General features: G+C 72.7%; 3 protein-coding genes across 6 annotated transcripts; 1 reads left to right on the forward strand and 2 right to left on the reverse strand.

The window, feature by feature from the left end:
* Nucleotides 1-509: 509 nt before the first annotated feature.
* Nucleotides 510-3,245, reverse strand: RNASEH2A (ribonuclease H2 subunit A). Of its 3 annotated transcripts, XM_072848466.1 has the most exons (8): nucleotides 2,890-3,190; nucleotides 2,694-2,765; nucleotides 2,330-2,456; nucleotides 2,054-2,141; nucleotides 1,453-1,590; nucleotides 1,166-1,253; nucleotides 969-1,092; nucleotides 510-646 (listed from the first exon to the last, which is right to left on the reverse strand). In XM_072848466.1, the coding sequence occupies exons 1-8, from the start codon at nucleotides 3,014-3,016 to the stop codon at nucleotides 526-528; spliced, it is 885 nt and encodes a 294-aa protein (XP_072704567.1). In that variant the 5' UTR covers nucleotides 3,017-3,190; the 3' UTR covers nucleotides 510-525. The 3 variants fall into 3 exon arrangements, with proteins under 3 accessions (XP_072704567.1, XP_072704570.1, XP_072704568.1); XM_072848469.1 differs by lacking the exon at nucleotides 1,453-1,590 and having other exon boundaries at nucleotides 2,890-3,245; XM_072848467.1 differs by lacking the exon at nucleotides 2,694-2,765 and having other exon boundaries at nucleotides 2,890-3,212.
* Nucleotides 3,246-7,676: 4,431 nt separating this feature from the next.
* Nucleotides 7,677-14,537, forward strand: HOOK2 (hook microtubule tethering protein 2). The gene is given in 22 exon segments (XM_072848403.1): nucleotides 7,677-7,768; nucleotides 8,172-8,257; nucleotides 8,375-8,447; nucleotides 8,810-8,860; nucleotides 8,971-9,103; nucleotides 9,183-9,250; nucleotides 9,514-9,576; nucleotides 9,765-9,845; nucleotides 10,085-10,242; nucleotides 10,469-10,609; nucleotides 10,753-10,954; nucleotides 11,549-11,659; nucleotides 11,743-11,830; nucleotides 12,119-12,188; nucleotides 12,257-12,510; nucleotides 12,767-12,798; nucleotides 12,801-12,969; nucleotides 13,141-13,222; nucleotides 13,225-13,243; nucleotides 13,701-13,808; nucleotides 13,881-13,951; nucleotides 14,311-14,537. Coding segments are annotated over 22 exon segments (2,298 nt in total). The 5' UTR covers nucleotides 7,677-7,717; the 3' UTR covers nucleotides 14,498-14,537.
* A 170-nt stretch (nucleotides 14,538-14,707) lies between these two features.
* BEST2 (bestrophin 2) lies at nucleotides 14,708-18,180 on the reverse strand. 2 transcript variants are annotated; one of them, XM_072848421.1, is made up of 9 exons: nucleotides 18,016-18,180; nucleotides 17,673-17,767; nucleotides 17,191-17,424; nucleotides 16,678-16,832; nucleotides 16,523-16,600; nucleotides 15,939-16,091; nucleotides 15,782-15,862; nucleotides 15,523-15,674; nucleotides 14,708-15,050 (listed from the first exon to the last, which is right to left on the reverse strand). In XM_072848421.1, the coding sequence occupies exons 1-9, from the start codon at nucleotides 18,165-18,167 to the stop codon at nucleotides 14,732-14,734; spliced, it is 1,419 nt and encodes a 472-aa protein (XP_072704522.1). In that variant the 5' UTR covers nucleotides 18,168-18,180; the 3' UTR covers nucleotides 14,708-14,731. The 2 variants fall into 2 exon arrangements, with proteins under 2 accessions (XP_072704522.1, XP_072704523.1); XM_072848422.1 differs by lacking the exon at nucleotides 17,191-17,424.
* Between the last annotated feature and the right edge of the window lie 305 nt (nucleotides 18,181-18,485).

Here is an 18,485-nt window from a genome sequence, read left to right on the forward strand (position 1 = left end):
GCCCCCCCATGGGTGACATCTCGGTATCGTAACCCCCTAAAAACGCGCCCAGAAGAGTCGGGGCGGGGGAGGAAGCTGCTCAGGGCCCCCGGTGAGGCCGCCCCCCAGTGACCCCCGGATTACACCCCTAATCCCCGGGATTGAGGACACGGCCATTTCCAGGACCGATTAACAGGGGGGGGGGGGAACGGGCCGGACGCCTGGGTTCCCTTCCCCCACGTGAGGGGAACATGCTCATGGGGGTCCTAACCGCCCCCCAAGCCAGGGAGCCCCAAACGGGCCCCCACCCCCAGCACCACCGGGATCTGTGCAACCCCTGCCCACCCGCAACCCCACAGACCCCCCAAATGCTGCAGACACCCCCGCCCCCTCCCCTGTGACTCCCCAACTTCACGGGGGAATAAACGAGTTTGTTGCTGCCCCACCCCCCCCCGCAAAAAAGTGGATTTGGGGTTTTTACAATTCTTTGTTAAAAAACAACCACTTGCTTTATTGGGGGGCGTTTGGGGGGGGGAGTGTCACAGCTCAGCCAGGGGCCGCAGACTGCGCTCGTGGAAGAAGCGGTGGGGGGCGCCGGGGGGCCCGGGCGAAGTACGAGAGCAGCGAGGGGGCGGCCGCAGGGTCCTCCTTGGGGTCCTCGTCAGCCCTGGGGGGGAGAGGTCAGGGACCCGGGGGGGGCACAGGGGACCCAGGAGTCCGGGTGGAGGTTGGTTCAATCCTCCCCCCGGTTCCCCCATTGCACAGACACCCCCGTGTCCTCCCCACTGCAGGTCTGGTCCCCCCCAGCCCCCCCATGGCACAGCCAGGACTCCCGTTGTGCCCCCCAATTACCCAGGGACCACCACCCCGCTCCCCCATCGCAGGAGCAGCCCCAACTCCCCCATAGCTTCACACTGGGACCCTCCCCCCCCAAGTCACTGCAGCCCCCACGCCATCCGCCCACCCCAGGACCCCCCCGGCCCCCGTACCACTTGACGGGGACCCCCCCGTGCTGCAGCAGCTCCCGCGCCGTCCCCCAGCTGAAGCGCACGAGCTGGGGGAAGCCGAAGACGGGCTCGAGGTGCCGCCGCAGCCACTCCTTCGTCTTGGGGTCTGGGGGGGCGGGAGGGCTGCTCAGAAGCTGGGGTTCCCCGGCAGCCAGGCCGCCCCCCCCAGCTGCTCCTACCGTTGGGGTACCCTGAGCCGTAGTCCCGGTCGATGTCCCCCAGGTCCTCCACAAACTTCCAGTGCTTCACGGCCCGGTCACGGGCAACCTGGGGGGGGGAGGGGGGGGGACAGGGGGATTTGGGGGTGCCCAGAGGGGTTGGGGGATCCTGGACCCCCTGCGCCCCCCCCCCCCCATGAAACTCACTGCCCCGGGGTGCAGCTGGGTCTAGGGCAGAGCGAGGGAGCGGGTGTGGGGTGCGGGGGGAGAACGGGGGGGTCAGTGCTCGGAGGGGGGTCGGTGCCCACCTTGGCGCAGATGCTGGCGGCGCTGACGACGGGGAAGAGCCCGTCGGCTTTGGGGCGCACAGTCACCCCCAGCCCCGGGAAGCGCTGCCGCAGCTTCGCCTCGTACTTCTCTGCCGGCCCCACCGTGTCCACGAACACCTGGGGGAGCCCCAGCCCCCCAAAATCACCTCTGGCTCCCCAAAAAACTCCCCTGGGTCCCCAAAATCACCTCTGGCTCCTTCATCCATCCTGACCCCCCAGCACCCCAAAGCCCCTGCAAAAGCTCCTCAACCCCCCAAAACAGCCTGGACCCTCTGCTGCACCCTGACCCCCTCCCCAAAAGCACCCCCAAATGCCCACAAATGAACGTGGACCCCCCCAGCACCCCCAACCCCACCTTAAATTACCCCCAAACAAGCCCAGACTCCCCTGCACCCCCAAAACACCCCAAATTCACCCCAAACCAACCCAGATTCCCCTCCCAGGGCCCCAACTCCCCCCGTGAGCGAAACTGAGGCACGGGGGGAAGAGAAAGGTGGGGTTTAGCCTCAGCTCAGGCCTCCCCAGTTCCCCCTCCCCATGCCTGCGCTCGCCCCACAACCCCCAGCCCCCCCAAACCCACCTCGGCCACCTGAACCCCAGAGTCCAGTGCGAACTGGATGAGGCCCACAGCCGTATCCTGCGACAGCTCGTTCAGGTTGTACTTGGCTCTGCGGAGGGGGGGGCGGGGGGGGCCTCACCCCCCAGCACCCCAAATGGGGAGCCACCACCCCCAGCACCCCAAACTGGGGGGGCAGGAGATGGAGAGTGCAGGAAGCAGGCTCGGAGGTTCGGGGGCACCCAAAGGTGCTGGGGGCGGGGGAAGGGGGTCCCAGAGGGGTTTGGGGGGGGGTCTCACCGCTGCTGCATGCAGGCAGAGATGTGGTCAGGGGGCAGCACGTGCAGCGCCCACCCCACGACGTCGCCCGCCGCCTCCAGCAGCCCGAAGCGCCGCTCCCGCTCCGGCTCCGACAGCGTCTTTGAGTCTGGGGGGGGCCGGGGTGAGGGACCCCCCCAACTCCCCTCGGGACCCCCCACCCATCGCAGGTCCCCCGTGCCCCAAACCCACCCTCGGGACCTCCAATCCTGCCCCCCGGGACCCCCCGGGGTTCCCTACCCCCCACGACCCCCACCTCCCCGGGACCCCCACCTATCGCAGGTCCCCCGTGCCCCAAACCCACCCTTGGGACCTCCAACCCCCCAGGTCCCCCGGACGCCCCCACCTGCCACCCCAAGCGCCTCCAGCTCCTCCAGCTTCTCCACGGGGCAGTAGCAGAGCCCATAAACCATCGGCCCTGCGGCAGGGAGCGGGGGGGTCACAGCGGGGCGGGGGGCGCAGGAAGGAACCCCCCGCGCACAGCCCGCTGCACCGGCACCCCCCGCAGAACCCGCTGCACCGGGACTCCCCCCCGGCCTCACCCAGCACCGGCCCCCGCCCCGCCTCGTCCACGCCGAGCGCACAGGGCCGGCGGCGGCAGAGGGGGGGCACGGCCGAGCCGAACCGGCCCGCGCCCGCCGGGTCCCGCTCCAGCCGCGCCAGCGCCATCGCGGGGGCGTGGCCTGAGAGGGCGGGGCCTGGGAGGGGCGTGGCCGTCGCACAGCCCCCTGGGAGATGTAGGCCGCCGAGGGCACCCCACAGCCCGGGCACCCCACAGCCCGGGCGAGCCCCCCCCGGGGGTCCCGTACGCCTCGGTCCCCGGGGGTCCCGGGGCCCTGCCCACCCCCGGGCAGGGCGGGGGGGGGGCCCGGAAGCCGCTCCCGGAAGAGCCGGCGCCCGCCCTCGTCCGGGAAGTGCCGCCCCGGGCAGCGCGGGAAGGGGTTCCGGGAACGGCCCCCCTCCGCCTGCCCATATATGGGCACGGTTGCGTCAGCGGGGAAAGCCCCGGCACCGCCCCCTTCCGCTGACGGCGGTGCCCGCGAGCGCGGGGGGGGGGCAGGGGGGTTCCCACGGGGCGAGGCGGGACACGGGGGGGGGGGAGGAAGCGACGCCCCCAACCACAGCACAATTAGACCAATTATTACAATTATTATTAATTAAATACAAACGTACAAAAACCAAACAGCAACAACAAAACGCCCCTCCCCCCGGGGGGGCTGTTTCCCACCGGGGGGGCCTGTAAACTTCACAGGGGGGGTCCTCCCCCCCAGTATCTCCCCCTCTCGGGGGGACAGAACAGGGGCTCAGCCCCCCATGACATCAGTCCATCCTGGCGACCCCCCCCCGGTGAATCCCCAGTTTGGGGGGGCCTGACCCTGCGGGTCCCCCCAGCCCTGGAGGGGTCCCCAGGCCCAGCTGGGGGGCACCACGAGGGGGGGGCCCAGGCCCCGTTTGGGGGTACCCGGTCCATCCCACAGGTCCCGTTCCCGCAGGCCCTGGGGGTCCCCAACCCCACTGGGGGGGACGGGGGGGGGCCCAACCCGGGGGTGCCTGGTCCTGCAGGTCCCTTCAGGCTGGTCCGTTCTGGGGGGGCCCAGCTCCCCCACAGGGAGCCCAGTCCAGGGGTCCCCCCATCCTCACAGGTCCTTTTGGGGTTCTCCATTGGGGTCCCTAGTTCCTCCAGGTCCATGCTGGGGGGGGGGTCCCTCTGGGTGCCCCCCCGAGAAGCAGTGACCTTCGCTGAGCAGCAGCCGGAGCCGACGAGGGTCCGTGTCCACGGGGCATCTGTCGGGGCGTCCATCGGGGTCCCCAGCCGCACTCCTCGTCCCGGCACATTCCCGTGCAGCGTCCCCTTGGGGGGCCCCGTTCCTCCGTGTCCGTGCCGGGGCGTCCCCGTCCCTCCGGGCGCCTCCGTGTCCGTGGGGTCCCCGTCGGGGTGTCCACGGGGGTCTCCCCCGGGGGGAGCCCCCTCATCCGCCGTCCCGTCCCGTCAGGGTGCCGCATCCCTCCGTGTCAGCGCCGCGGGTCCCCATCGGGGTGTCCACGGGGGTCCCCCACCAGGCAGCCGCCGGGGCGGGGGCGGTCCGGGCGGCCCCGGGGTTTCTCCCCCCCCCCGCGGGAGGTCGCTAGAAGCCGAGGGCGGCCCCGGGGGGCAGCGGGCAGCCGGAGCCCGCGTGGTCGCGCACGGAGCCGCGCAGCCGCCGCACCTGGGCGCGGAGCCCGGCCGCCGTCGCCGCCAGCGCCGCGTTCTGGGCGCGGAGCCCGCGGACGCGCTGCTCCAGCCGGGCGATGCGCTCCAGCTTCCGCCGCCGGCACCGGCTCGCCGCCAGCCGGTTCCGCAGCCGCCGCCGCTCCGCCTGCAGCCGCTCCGGGGAATCGGGGCCCGGGTCGGCCGCCTCCGTCTCCGGCGCCGCTCCGGAGACACCCGGGAAGGGTCCCCCCGCCGCCGCCGCCAGCCCCGGCCCCGGCGGCTCCGGCAGCGCCACGTTGGGCGGCCCCGGCTGGTGCAGCTCGTCCAGCGCCTGCGCGAAGCTGCCGGCGAAGCCGTCGCGCTCCCCCGGGCCGGGGTAGAAGAAGCCGCCGGTACCGGCGCCGCCACCGAAGAAGCCGCCGTCAGGGCACGGCGCCGGCTTCAGCCCGCGGAAGGGCTCGGGGGGGGCCCCCGGTGGCAGTGCCCCGTAGTCGGGCTCGGGCCGGCAGAAGCCGCCCGGGAAGGGCGCGGGGCGGTAGAACGGCGGCTCCATCCGCGCACACATGCGACCGGACCGGGACCGGGAAGGGCGCGGAGGCGGCGGCGGGGCTCGAACCCGCGGCCCCGGCCACCCGCCCGCCTTATACCCGCCCGCGGCGGAAGCGCGGCCCCATTGGCTGCGGCGCCCGCGGGCCACGCGGCCCCGCGCCGGGCCACGCCCCCCCGTGCCGAGCCACGCCCCCGTGCGGGAAGGGGCGGGGCCGAGGCGGGGGGAGGGGTGTACCGGCGGGGACACACGGGCGTGCAAGGGTGGGGGGGGCACGCCCGTGAGCACACACGCGTGTGCACTGGGGGTGGGCGGGGCTTCGGGAGGGCACACATGTGTGAGCGGGGTCCCGGTCACGTCCCGGTGCACACGCGTGTGACGCCGGCCCACATGGGGCACGCGCGTGTCCCCTCGTGCCGGGGCCTTGCACACGCACGTGAGCTCGCCGCGGTGTCCCTGCGTGTGGGCTCCTCCGCCGCGGCCGCCCGGGTCCGGTCCCCGTCCCTGAGTCACCGTCGGTGTCACACGAGTCACCGCCCTCCCCGTGCCCCGGCTCGCACGCCCGGGCTGCGCACGCGGGACCCCTGAGCCCCCGCCGGGTCCCCTGCGACGCCCCCGCCCGGGGGGGGGGACGACGGGGGACACCCAGGCGTCCGGGCGGGGTGGACGCGGGTTAACGAGCGGCGTGTCCTGGCCTGCCAGGGCGGGGCAGGGATGCACACGCGTGTGCGCGCACGAGGACACGTGCGCGGGGCGGCGGCACGGGGGTCCCCCCGCCCCGTCTCGGCCCCATGCTAATGCCCCGCGCCAGCGGCCCCCGGGGCTTTCCCAGGGGGACCCGGGCGCCGGGCCCTGCCCCCACCCTGGATTTTAGGGGATTTTGGGCCCGTCTGATTTTCCCTCCCCACTTCTCCTTCTCCATCAGCAGCCCCTGAGTCAGGCCCGGCCGGACCCCCCGCCGTGACCCCCGGGGACCCAGGCGTCCGGGCGCCCCTGCCCCGGTTCCACCCCCCCATGGGGGAAACTGAGGCAGGGGGGCGGTTAGACCCGGACGCCGGGTCCCCCGGCTGCACCCTCCCCCTGCCAGGAACTGGCGGGAGGAGGAGGTGGGGGGGGTGGGGGGTGTGAAGGGGGGGGGGCAGCTCCTACCCGGACACCGGGGTGTTCCAGCTGCAGCGGCTGGGCCTGGGGGGCCGTGGGGACCCCGGGGGGCTCCCAGACCCGGGGGGGGGGGGGGCTCAGGCTCCCCCCACCCCCTCCCCAATTCCTCTCACTTGGCGTCACCTTCGGGTGCCCCAACGGCCGCAGCCGCCACCGGATTTTCGGTGCGGGGGGGGCTGCCCGCACGTGGGGCCCAGGCGGCAGGGGCCGGGCCCTGCGGACCCCCCCACCCCCCCAGGGGACCCGGGCATCCGGGCACCCTGCCCCCACCGCAGGCAGTAGGGTGAGAACGAGGGAGGCCGGGCCGCCCCCCCCCGCTACCCACGCACCCTGGGGAGACTGGGGCAAACCGGGACTAACTGGGGAGGAGGCCGTGCACCTGAGGGTGGGGGCAGCGAGGCTGGGGGTTGGGGGACCCGGGGGGCTTGGGGGACCCAGGCGTCCGTTGGGGACGCGGAGGCGCCATGGAGTGGGAATTTCCCAGCATGCCCTGGGCTCACAGTGGTGGCAACGGGCTGGGGGGGGGCACTGGGAGGGCCTTGGGGCCAGACTGGGGGCACTGGGAGGGCCCGGAGGGTGTACTGGGACAGGCGGTGAGGGCACAGCTCCCTTGGCAGCGCTGGGATGTCCCCAGGGCTGCACCGGGAGCACTGGGGGGGTGCCCTGAGACGCACTGGGAGCACTGGGGGGGTGGGGGACACGGACGCCCCCCCCCCCCGAACCGGAAGTGCCGCCGCGGGGGCAGAAGCACCGGGGGGCGGCGTTGCCATGGCGACGCCGCTGACAGCCGCCCCCTCCCCCCCCGACGCCTGGGTCCCCTGGGGCCGGTTCCCGCCGCCGCCCCACGCGCCGCACCGGTGACGCAACCGGAGTCGCCAAGTTCGTGGCTGACGTCAGCGGGGGCGGCGCCGCCAACCCCGCCCCGCGGGGGGAACGGCCCGGCCCGACCCCGCGCGGCCTCCCCACCCCCCCGCACCTGGCGGCTGCCGGTTCCCGACGGGGCGGGCCCGGCCGGACCAGACGGGAGCGGCCGGAGGGGCGGGGGCGGGCGGTGACGCCGCGCTGAGTCAGCGGCGGGGCCGGGAAGGCGGTGCTGGGCACCAAGATGGCGGCGGGGCGGGGCCGGAAATGGGCGGGGCCGGCAGGTGCGGCCGCTCTGGGCGCGACTCTGTCGCCCAGGAGGAACGGCTCTAAAAAATGGCGACGGGGCGTGGCCGAAAGGGGGCGTGACCAGCAGCCGCGGCCGCTCTGCGCTGGACTCTGTAGCCCGGGAGGACCGGCTCAAAAAATGGCGGCGGGGCGTGGCCGGAAGGGGGCGTGGCCGGCAGGTGCGGCCGTTCTGGTCGCGACTCTGTAGCCCGGGCGGGATCGGTCCCCAGACGGCGGCGGGGGGCGTGGCCGGAAGGGGGCGTGGCCGGCAGGTGCGGCCGCTCTGGGCGCGGCTCGGTGCCCCTGGCGGACCGGCCCCGAGATGGCGGCCATGGCGGCGGGGCGGGACGTGTGCGGGCCGCTGCTCACCTGGGTAAGGGGGGGCCGGGACCCCCCCCGGACCCCCCGGGCCCTTCCCGGGCCCGTGTGACGCCCTCGGGCACCCCCCGGGGCCCTGTGATTCCTCCCGGGCACCTGCTGGGCCCTTGTGACCCCCCCCAGTACCCAGTGACCCCCCCTGCCCTTCGTCCCCCGCTGATCCGGGGGGGTTAACGGGGGGGCGGCCCGCGGGGTCCTTGCTACCCCATGCCTGGGGGGACACTGTTGAGGGTAAAAGGGGGGGCCCTGTGTCCCCCAGAGTGGTTTGGGGGGTAGGTTTGGCGGCTCCCCTGTCTGCAGGGGGGCCAGGACACGGGTTGTCTGTTCTCGGCCCTGAGCGGGTCCAGGGGGGCTGTTTCGGGGGCGACCGTGCCCTGATCCCCCTCCGTGCCCCCCAGCTGCAGACCTTTGCCCCCCCCTCGCCCTGTGCCTCTCCCCGGGACCTGGCCAGCCGGGTGGCCCTCGCCCACGTCCTGCACAGCATGTGAGTCGGGGGGACGCGGCCCCCCCCCCCCCCCCGCCTTGGGGGCACCCCTGGGTGGGGGTGGGGGCAGCGTGGGCGGAGGGGATCTGATTTTGGGGACCCCCCTGTGCCCCCCAGCGACGCCTCGTGGTCCAACGAGACGTGGCTGGCCCGGATCCGGGACGACGCTGAGGATAACTGGCGGCTGAAGGTGGGGGGACACGTATTGGGGCGGGGGGCACGTTTGGGGGCAGGGACACGCACCCATGTCTGGTTTGGGGGCGGCGTTCTCAGCCTTAGGGCTGCCCTGGGGGTGAGGAGGGAGAGCGGAGGATTTGGAGGTGTCGGTTTGGGGGGGTCTGGGGGCAGCTGGTTTGGGGAGGCCGTTTGGGGGACACAATGGGGGGTGATTGGGAGAGCTGGGGTGGGGGGCAGTTGGGGGTCACTTGGGGAGGGCTGTTTTGGGGACCTGAGGCAGGGCCACAGCAATGAGGGGGGCATTTTGGGGTCCCCAGCGGTGGGGAGGGGGGGGCATTTTGGGGGTCCAGGGGGGTCCCACTTTTCCCCCCGCAGGTGAGCAACCTGCGGAAGGTGCTGCAGAGCGTCCTGGAGTACTGGCAGGATGTGAGTGTGGGGGCACACGGGGGACCCAGGCGTCCGGGCCCCCTGTTTCGGGGTGGGGAGGTCCCCCGGAGGGGGGCTGACCGCCGGTGCCCCCTCCCGGACCCCCCCAGGTGCTGGGCCAGGCGGTGGCAGAGCAGCACGTGCCCGACGTGGTGCTGGCGGCCCAGCACGCCGACCCGGAGCAACTGGGCAAATTGGTGCGACTGGTGCTGGGGTGCGCAGTGACCTGCGAGAGGCGGGAAGGTGGGTGCAGGGCTGGGGCCCCCCTCCCCCGCAATGCCCCCCTGGCCCCCCTAACCCCCCCGCGTCCCCCCCCTTGCAGAGCACATCCAGCGCATCATGACACTGGAGGAGTCGGTGCAGCACGTGGTGATGATGGCCATCCAGGAGGTGGGGGCTGTTGGGGGTCCCCAGGGGGTGTTGGGGGTCCTGGGGGGGTCGGGGGGACAGGAGGGGTTGGGGGACCCAGTGGGTCGGGCTCAGGAGGGCTTTGGGGCACCCTGGGGGCCTGAGAGTGCATGTGGCCAGAGGGCTCTGTGGGAAGGTTTTGGGGGGTTCTTGGGGATTTTGGGGAAGCCCTGGGGATTATGGGGGGCCTGAAGAACACACCCCCCCCGACCCCCACCACCTTATAATTTATTTTCTTCACGCAGCTTTTGGATGAAGAGCCGCCAGAGACGGCGGCAGTGGAGACGTACGGGAACTTCGACACACAGGTGGAGGGGGCTGGGTGCAGGGTTGGGGGGGCAAGGCTGGGTTAGTGGGGGACAACCGTGGGGGAGCAGTCTGGGGGGGATACAGGGAGCCCCGAGGCTGGGGCAGGGTGGGGAGTGTCGGGGTGGGACAGGGGGCGGTTGGGGGTGTCTGGGTCCCCCCAGCACTGACCCCCCCTTTCCCCCCACAGTCACGGCGCTATTACTTCCTGAGCGAGGAGCCTGAGGAGGCCGGGGGGCCGCAGCAGCGCTGCCTCGAGCTGGAGGAGCAGGTGGGGCCCGGGTCCCTGCGGGGGGGGGGGTGGGAGGTCCCTTGATCACCTGGGTCCCCCAGTCCTATCCCCCCCCCCAGTCGCCAGGGTTGGGGTGAGGGCACCCGCAGTGGTCGCACCGAGTGGGAGGGGATTCCCTGCTGTCTTGTACGGGGGTTGGGTGCCCCCACACAGTGGGACCCCTGGGAGGGGAGCCCGGGTTCCCCGGGTCCCCTCCTGGATGTCCCTGCGTGGGGCAGGTGGCGGCGCTGCTGGAGGAGAAGAGCAGCCTGGTGGAGGAGAACCAGGTGCTGCGGGAGGAGAAAGCGCAGCTGGAGGCCGACGCTGCCGGTGCCGCTGCCAAGAAGCTGCTGCTGCTGCAGACGCAGGTGGAGCAGTTGCAGGAGGAGAATTACCGGTAGGGCCCGGAGGCCCGGGTCCCCTGGGCGGGTGGAGGGGGCCGGCCTGGACGCCGCGGTCCCTTTGGGGGGGGGTCGCCCCAGTCTCTCCGTGGGTTTTCCCACGGAGAGAACAAAGTGGGGCTCGGGGCAGCCCGCGCCCCTGTGCCGGGGGAGAGGTAGGGGGTGTCCCCTGACGCCGGGGGGGGGTGTGTGTGTGTGTGTGTGTGTCCCACCCCCGGGCAGGCTGGAGAGCGGGAAGGAGGAGCTGCGGGCACGCTGCAGCCAGCTGGAGCAGGAGGCGCGGGGGCTGCAGGCGCGGGCGGAGGAGCTGAGCGGCCTGGCCGGGGAGGCGCGGGCCCTGCGCGACGAGATGGACGCGCTGAGGTGGGGCCGGGGGGCGGGCGGGGGGGCCCGGACACCTCCGTCCCCGCGGGGCGTCTCGGCGGCGCCGGCGTCGTCGTCGTCGTGTCCCCCCCCTCCCGGTGCCCCCGCCGCGAGCGACGTCAGCGCCGTCCCCGCCCCGGCAGGGCGTCGTCGGCCCGCGCGGGGCAGCTGGAGGCGGCGGTGGCCGCGTACCGGGGCCGGGCGGCGGCGGCGGGCGCGCTGCGGCGCTGGGCGCGGGCGCTGGAGGAGCGGCACGCGGGGCAGCTGCGCCGCGCCGCCGCCCTGCACCAGCAGCTGGGCCGCGCGCGGGCGGGCTGCGCGCGGCTGGAGGCGGCCCGCAGGCAGGTGGGCGGGGCCGCGGGGGCGGGGCCGCGGCGGCGAGGCCGCAGGGGGTAGCTGGAGGGGGCAGCGGGAGGGGCGGGGCTCGGGGCAGGGGGCGGGGCCGCAGGGGGTAGCTGGAGGGGGCAGCGGGAGGGGCGGGGCTCGGGGCAGGGGGCGGGGCCGCAGGGGGTAGCTGGAGGGGGCAGCGGGAGGGGCGGGGCTCGGGGCAGGGGGCGGGGCCGCAGGGGGTAGCTGGAGGGGGCAGCGGGAGGGGCGGGGCTCGGGGCAGGGGGCGGGGCCGCAGGGGGCAGCGGGAGGGGGCAGCGGGAGGGGGCAGCGGGAGGGGGCGGGGCTCGGGGCAGGGGGCCAGGTCCCAATGCGGCAGGGCTGGGCACAGGGGGTGTGGCTGCGGGGGCGGGGCTTCAGCCGGGGGGGCGGGCTATTGCAGGTGGGTGGAGCCAGGGAAGGGGGAGGGGCTACGCGGAGCTAGGGGCGGGGCCCCCGTGGCTCAGGGCGGGGATGCTGCGTAAGGGCGGTGCGTGGGGGGGGGACTGGTCCCGGGGGCGGGGCCAAGGACGGAGGGGGGGAGGGGGCGTGGTCAGCCGTGGCCCCGCCCAGGTGGAGGAGCTGAGCGGGCAGCACGCCGAGGCCGCGCTGCGGGCAGAGAAATGGCGGGAGGAGTTCAGGAGCCTGCAGGAGAAGTTCGAGGCGCTGAACAAGGAGAAGGAGGTGGGTGTCCGTCCGTCCCGGCCGCCGGGGTCCCCATCCCGGCCGCCGGGGTCCCCCCCCGCTGACGCCCCCGGCCCCTGCAGCGGCTGCTGGAGGAGCGGGACGCCCTGCGCGAGGCCAACGAGGAGCTGCGCTGCGCTCAGGTGCAGCAGCGCTGCCTGCGCCAGGCAGGTGGGTGGGGGACCCGGGGGGGGGGACGTGGGCCCTGGGGGGGCGGTGACAGACCCCGCTGGGGGGGGGGACCCCGCTGAGCACGGCCCTCGTATGAGGCACCGGAGAATCCCCCCTCAGGGTAGCGGCTTTGGGCTGGGGCGTAACCCTGGGAGGAGGCAGGGTTTGGGGGACTTTGAGGGGGCACAGAGCGCTGTCCCCGGGGGGGGCTGGCATGCAGGGGGGGTCCCTGGGGTGCAGTCTGGGGGTGCCACCTCCTGCTCCCCCAACCCGCCGTTCCCCCGGTAGATGCGGTGCTGGAGGACGGCGAGGGCCCGGTGGGAAACCTGGCAGCCGAAATCCTTCCTGCGGAGCTGAGGTGGGTGCGGGGGGTCCCTGACCACGGGCCCCCCACCCCAGACCCTCTGACACCCCCCGGCCCCCCAGGGAGACGGTGGCACGGCTGCAGGAGGAGAACCGGCGGCTGCAGGCGCAGGAGGCGACGCTGCGGCTCCAGCGGGACCAGCTCCAGCAGCGGCTGCGTGACGCCGAGCGGCAGAGGTGGGGGCCAGGGGGTCATGGTGTCCCGAACACCCCCCAGGCCCCCCCCATCCCTAACGCCCCCCACCCGCAGGCTGGAGGCTACAGGGGCGGCGGAGCTGCGGACGGCGGTGGGGGATCAGGGGGACCCCCCCAAGGAGGTGAGTGGGGTGGGGCTCCTTGGAGGTATTGGGGGTTGGGGGTGGGAAAATGTTGTTGCTTGCTTTGGGGGGGGTCTTAGTGTTCTTGGGGGTTCCCCGCACTTGGGGGCAAGCGGAGTTTGGGTTTTGGTCGTACAGGACCCGAGTCCCCTCACGTTTTCGGGGGGATGCTGGGGTTGGGGGGGGGCAGCGGCTTCTCAGGACCCCCAGGCTTTGGGGGTGCTGGGGGCCCCTCCTCACGTGCCATTCCCCCCAGTTGTTGCTGCTGGAGGAGACCCTGGAGGAGCTGTGAGTGCAGGAGGGGCGGGGCCCAGCCTGGGCCATGGGGTGGGGGGACGGGGCAGCCCGTCCCCACGTCCCCAACCTGTGTCCCCCCCCGGCCCCCCAGGGAGGAGCTGCCCAAGGCAGGGGCAGAGCTGCAAGGGGCGGAGGAGCTGGAGCCAGCTGGGGACGGCAGCGGTACGGGGGTGTCGGGGGTCGATGGGGTGTTGGGGGGCAGGGGGAGGGGCAGGGGCTCAGTTTGCCCCCAGGAAGGCCGTGGGTCCAGGGGAGGGAGCAGATGTGGGGCCCCCAGGGCAGGGACCAGTTTGGGGGCCCCCCGCCTTGACTCCTTTCCGTGTCCCCCCCCAGCGTCATGGCGCACGGAGGAGCTGCAGCGCAGCCTGCGCCGGCGGGAGGAGGCCCTGCGCGTCCTGGAGCAGCGCTGCCGTCGGCACGTGGGGGGGCCCGCACGGTGCGGGGCCGGGGACCCCTGGGCTGGCCGGGGGGGCTTGGGGGCCCTGGTGGTCCTGGGGTTGAGGGGCTCGGGGACTCTCCGGGCGGATCTGGGGTGTTAGAGAGGTTCTGGCACCCACCATAATATCTTGGCTATACTGGGGGGGCTCCGAGACTCCCCCCAAGGGTCTCTTGGGTGCATGGGGGGCTCTGGGACCCCCTAGGGATGCCCTGGGCTTGGGGGGCTCTGGGACCCTCCTCAGGGTATGTTTGAGCGCATAAGGGGGGCTGGGACCCCTTGGGGGGAATCTTGGCGGGGCTCTTCTTGGCTGGGGAATAGCCCTGGGGCACCTGGGGGGATGCTGGGCCCCCCCAGGGCTGATGTCCGGGCAGGGGGTCTTTGGGGCGGGGGCAGGACCCTGACGAGGCTCCTCTGTGTCGGGGCTTGGAGGTCCCACGCTGTCGCCCCCCCCCAGGTGATACAGGCGCTGGAGCCGAAGCCCCTGGGTCCCGCCGCAGCCCCCGCCCTCCGTGCCCTCCGCAACCAGCTGCAGGAGAAGGATGCCCTGATCCGGCACCTGGAGGTGAGGGGGGCCAGGGGGTGGGGGAGGTCCCGGGGGTTCCCAACTCCGGCTCAACCTCCCCGCCCCCCCCAGAGCGACTACGAGCGGAGCCGGGCGCAGCAGGAGCGGGAGGAGAGGCTGCTCGTCACCGCCTGGTACAACATGGTGAGCAATGGGGGGAGCCTGGGGGGGGGCACGGACACCCCCTGGGCAAAGGCTTCTTGGGGGGGCACAGATATCCCCAGGGACAGCAAATATCCCGTGGAGGGGACAGGTACCCTTGGGGGGCATGGGTGCGTCTTGGGGTGGCGGGTACCCCGGGGGTCACAATACTTCTCAGGGGCGAAGGTATTTATCTGGGAAGGAGCAGGTATTTATGGGGGGCTGTAAATGGGGGGGATTTGGTGGGGTAAATGCATCCAATTGGGGGTCGGGGACCTGGTGCTGGGGGTCCCTATGTGCCCCCCCCAGGCACTGTGGGTTTGGGGGGTCCGATACTCAACCCGTGCCCCCCCCCCCGCCGGGGCCGGGCACCCCAGCAGCAGGCGAGCGAGGAGGGGGGGCCGCGGGCCCCCTCTGGGGGGGCTCAGTCCTTCCTGGCCCAGCAGCGCTTGGCCACGGCTGCCCGCCGCGCCCGGCCCCCCATGGCCGCCCCCCAACCGTTGACCTGGGGAGCATCCCCCCCTTTCTCTGGGCTGGTCCCATTTTAGGCGCTGCGGGTTCTGCGTTGCCCCCTGGTCTCTTGGGGGGGGGGGGCAGAGCCTGCACCCCTCTCTGGGGGGCTTTTAGCACTTCTATTTTTGTACCCCTTTTCTGCCACCCCCCTGACTCCTTTCAATAAAGCCACAGGACTTGGGGCTGGGGGTTTATTCCCGGCAGGGATTCTCGGGGGCTCGTACAGGGCTGAGCCACGTGGGGGGGGGCGTGTTGTGGGGTTCCCCCCCTTAAACCATGTCATCGACGCTGGGGTGCAGGAGCCATTGGTCGTGGGGGCCGCTGCCCCCTCCCGGGGCCTCCCCCAGGCGGACGGCTGTGTCCCCCCCCAGGCTGTCCCCGTCCCCCGGGGCGGCAGGCGCGGGAGGGGCCCCCGGGGGGGGCTCAGGGCCGAGACCCCCCTCGGAGCCCGCGCTGTTCTTACGGCGGAGCAGGGAGAAGCGTCGGGTGAAGGCGCCCAGGGGGGGCCGCGGGGGGGGCTCGAGGGTGTCCCCCAGGGTCTCCCCAATGTCCTCCAGCGGCTGGAACTGCATCTCCTCCTTGCCCAGCCTGTGGGACGCCGAGGTCACCCCGCACCCCCCCAGGCATTGGGGTCACCCCAAAACCCCCCTGGGCACCTGGGGTCCCCCCGGCAACCCCCCCCAGATGTCAGGGACAGCCCCAGCCTCCTCCCTAGCCCCCAGGACTGGCTTTGGGGGTTGTCCTAGGCTGGGCCATGGGGTCCCTGGGGGCGTTTTGGGGTGCCTGAGGGGGGTAGAGGTCCCTGGAGGGCAGTTGGGGGTCCCTGGGCAGTTCTGGGTTTCGGGGGAGGGGGTGTCTCTGGGGCAGTTTGGGGGACACTGGGGAGGTCTTGGGGTGGCTGGAGGGGGTCCGGAGGGCGGTTTGGGGTCCCTAGGGCAGTCTGGGGTTTTGGGGGACCCCTGGGCCCCTCCCGGTGGGGTTGCGGGGCTGTAGGATCTGAGGCGGGGGGTCCTGGGGGGGGGTTGGGGGTCCCGGGGCGGGGGGTCCTGTCCCCACTCACGCCACGTCGAAGGCAGAGCCGCGGAAGGCGGGCTGGCGCAGCGGGGCGGCCGCGGCCGTGTAGGGTGCCCGGGGGCTGGCGGTGTCCCAGTACCGGTCCCGCTCCAGCGCCGGCACCTCCCCGTACAGCTCATCCACGGCCAGCATCGACACCTGCGGGCCGGACACCTGCGTCCCCTCCCGGACACCTGCGTCCCCTCCCGGACGCCTGCGTCCCCCCGTCACCCCCCGGGTGCCCCATGGGAGCGGGATGGGGGTACCTGGAAGTTGCGGTCGATGAGCGTGTTGGTCTCGAAGTCGTCGTCGTCCTCCCCGAAGGGGTTGATGAGCTGCTCAGCCACCTGCAGCGGGGCCACCATGTCCCCGGGGCTGCCGCATGTCCCCCCCCCAGGGCCCCCCCCCGTCTCCCCCACCCACCTTGAGCCACCCGACGTAGAAGAAGAACTGGAGGAGGGTGAAGACGGGGACCCCCAGGTCCAGCTCGTGCCCTGCGTAGCCCTGGGCTGGGTCCAGGAACTGCCGCCCGATCAGGCAGGTGACGAAGAAGGTGTAGACGGCGATGGTCACCACCTGCGGCGGGGGCACAGTCACCCACCACCCACGTGTCCCCCCCAAGTCCTTACGTCCCCGTCTGTGTCCCCGTGTCCCTCCACCTCTGTCAACGTACCCCCGTGTCCCTCCATGTCCCTCTTGGGTCCTCTCTGTGTCCCCCCATCTCTGTCCGTGTCCCCCTGTGTCCCTTTGTGTCCCCTTATGTCCCTCCATCCCCGTCCAGGCCCCGCCCACGTCCCTCCATCCCTGTCTGTGTCCCTCTGTGTCCCTTCACGTCCTTCCATCCCTGTCCCTGTCTCTCCATGTCCCCCCATCCCTGTCCATGTCCCTCTGTGTCCCCTCCTGTCCCTCCATCCCCATCCAGCCCCCTCTGTCCCTGTCGTGCCGTGTCCCCCCCCCCATGTCCCCATTCCTGCCATCCCCCCCTTCCCAGTGCTCCCAGTGCCCACCTGGGTGTACACCAGTGGGACGCTGATCCAGTCGTAGTGGAAGAGGAGGCTGCAGTGGCCCCGAAAGCGGTTCAGCTCCTGGGGGGGGCACGGGAGGGTTGGGGGGGCCCGGGGGAGGCCCCGGGGGGAGCCAGGGGGTGGGGGGGTGGGGGTACCTCCATGAGGAGCTTGAGGGCGCAGTCGTCGCGCACGCGCCCCTCCCGCCGCGCCTGCCCTGCCAGTGCCCCGAACCAGGCGCAGGGCACCCAGAACTTGTTGTAGGGCGAGCGCAGCCCCTCCAGCCGCCGCCGCTCCTCCCGCGTCAGGAACCCTGCGGGGTCAGCGTCACCATCTGCCCTCCGTGACGTCACCCCCTGCCCCGTGATGTCACCGCCCGGCAGCACTGACACCCAGTGACATCAAGGTGCCCCACTGATGTCACAGCACAGTTAGGGGAACCTGATGCCCAGCCCTGTGACATCCCCATGATGACATCACCATCCCCACAGTGACACCACCGCCATGACGCCGTTCCCATCCCCAGTGTGGTGCCCCACGGTGACATCACTGCCATGATGCCATCCCTGGGGCGTCCCCACCCCCCCGCCACCCTCCCGTGGGTCCCACCGGCCCGTTACTGCCCCTGTGCTGACGTCAGCCCCTCCGATGATGTCACGGCAGGGACGCACCGGCCTCGACGAGGTGGTCGATGGTGGGAAAGCGCTTGTAGACGGCGGTGCTGACAGCGCGCAGCACCAGCAGCGCGGCCAGGCTGCTGTAGCGCATCAGGGTGCGGCGCATGATGCGGCCCCGCGCGTCGGCCCCGTGGACGTTGCCCGCCACAGCCACCATCAGCCCGTCCGGCGCTGGGACGGTGCGGAACTGCCCCCACCAGCGCTCCAGCACCAGTGCCACGTAGAAACCTGCAGGACTGGGATGCACTGGGGGCACTGGGAGCGCTGGGAGGGGGAGCTGGGGACAGTGGGAGCACTGGAAGGAGGCGCTGGGGGAAGTTGGCAACGCTGGGAACACTGGGAGGGGACACGGCGGGGGGGAGCCAGGGCACTGGGGACTGTGGGAGCACTGGAAGGAGGTATTGGGGACACTGGGAGCACTGGGAGAAGGCACTGGGGGAAGCTGGGGACACTGGGAGGGGGACTGGGGGGCTCACCGAGGACGAAGGAGACGGGGATGAGGTTGGCCGACTTGTCGCAGTAGAGCACCAGCTTCTCGAAGAGCCTCTTCTGCGCCTCCGACAGCAGGAACCTGGGGGGGGACACACGTGACAGGGAGATGGGGACGGGGACGTCACCCTCCCGGTCACTCCCTCTGGCCGCATGTGTGTGTCCCCATGTCCCCTCCGTGTCCCTGTGCACCCTGCGTGTCCCCATCCCCGTGAACCCCCACGCCCCATCTGTCCCCATAAAACCCCGTTCCTACGCACCCCCACGTGTCCCCACGCACGCCGTGTCCCCCCGCGTGTCCCCCCATGTCCCCGTGCCCCCGCCCCGCACCGGTAGGCCAGGCTGAGCCCCAGGTAGGCGGCAAGGAAGAGCAGCAGCTCCCGGTACAGCAGCTTGTAGATGCTCCCACGCCAGAGCAGCAGCAGCTGCGAGAAGCCCCCGAAGCGAGCGGTGGCCACCCGCGAGGTGTACGTCACCGTCATCGCGGCCGTGGGGACACCCGGGCAGAGCCTGGGGGACAGCAAAACCCTGGGGACGGCAAAACAGGACCCTGGGGACACCCAGACCCTGGGGGGGGGACACAGCTGGGGGGGGGTCACTGAACTGATACCCAGGGGCACCCACACCCTGGGGACCCCCTGGGGACACCCACACCTGGGGACACCCACAGCCTGGGGACACCCACCACAGCCTGGGGACCCCCTGGGGACAGCGAAACGGGACTCTGGGGACATCAAAACCCTGGGGGCACCCTGGGGGTCGCTGAACCGATACCCTGGGGACACCAACACCCTGGGGAC

The sequence above is a fragment of the Ciconia boyciana genome, chromosome 31 (genome assembly GCF_034638445.1).
Source record: "Ciconia boyciana chromosome 31, ASM3463844v1, whole genome shotgun sequence".
In the NCBI taxonomy this organism is placed as follows: Eukaryota; Metazoa; Chordata; class Aves; order Ciconiiformes; family Ciconiidae; genus Ciconia; species Ciconia boyciana.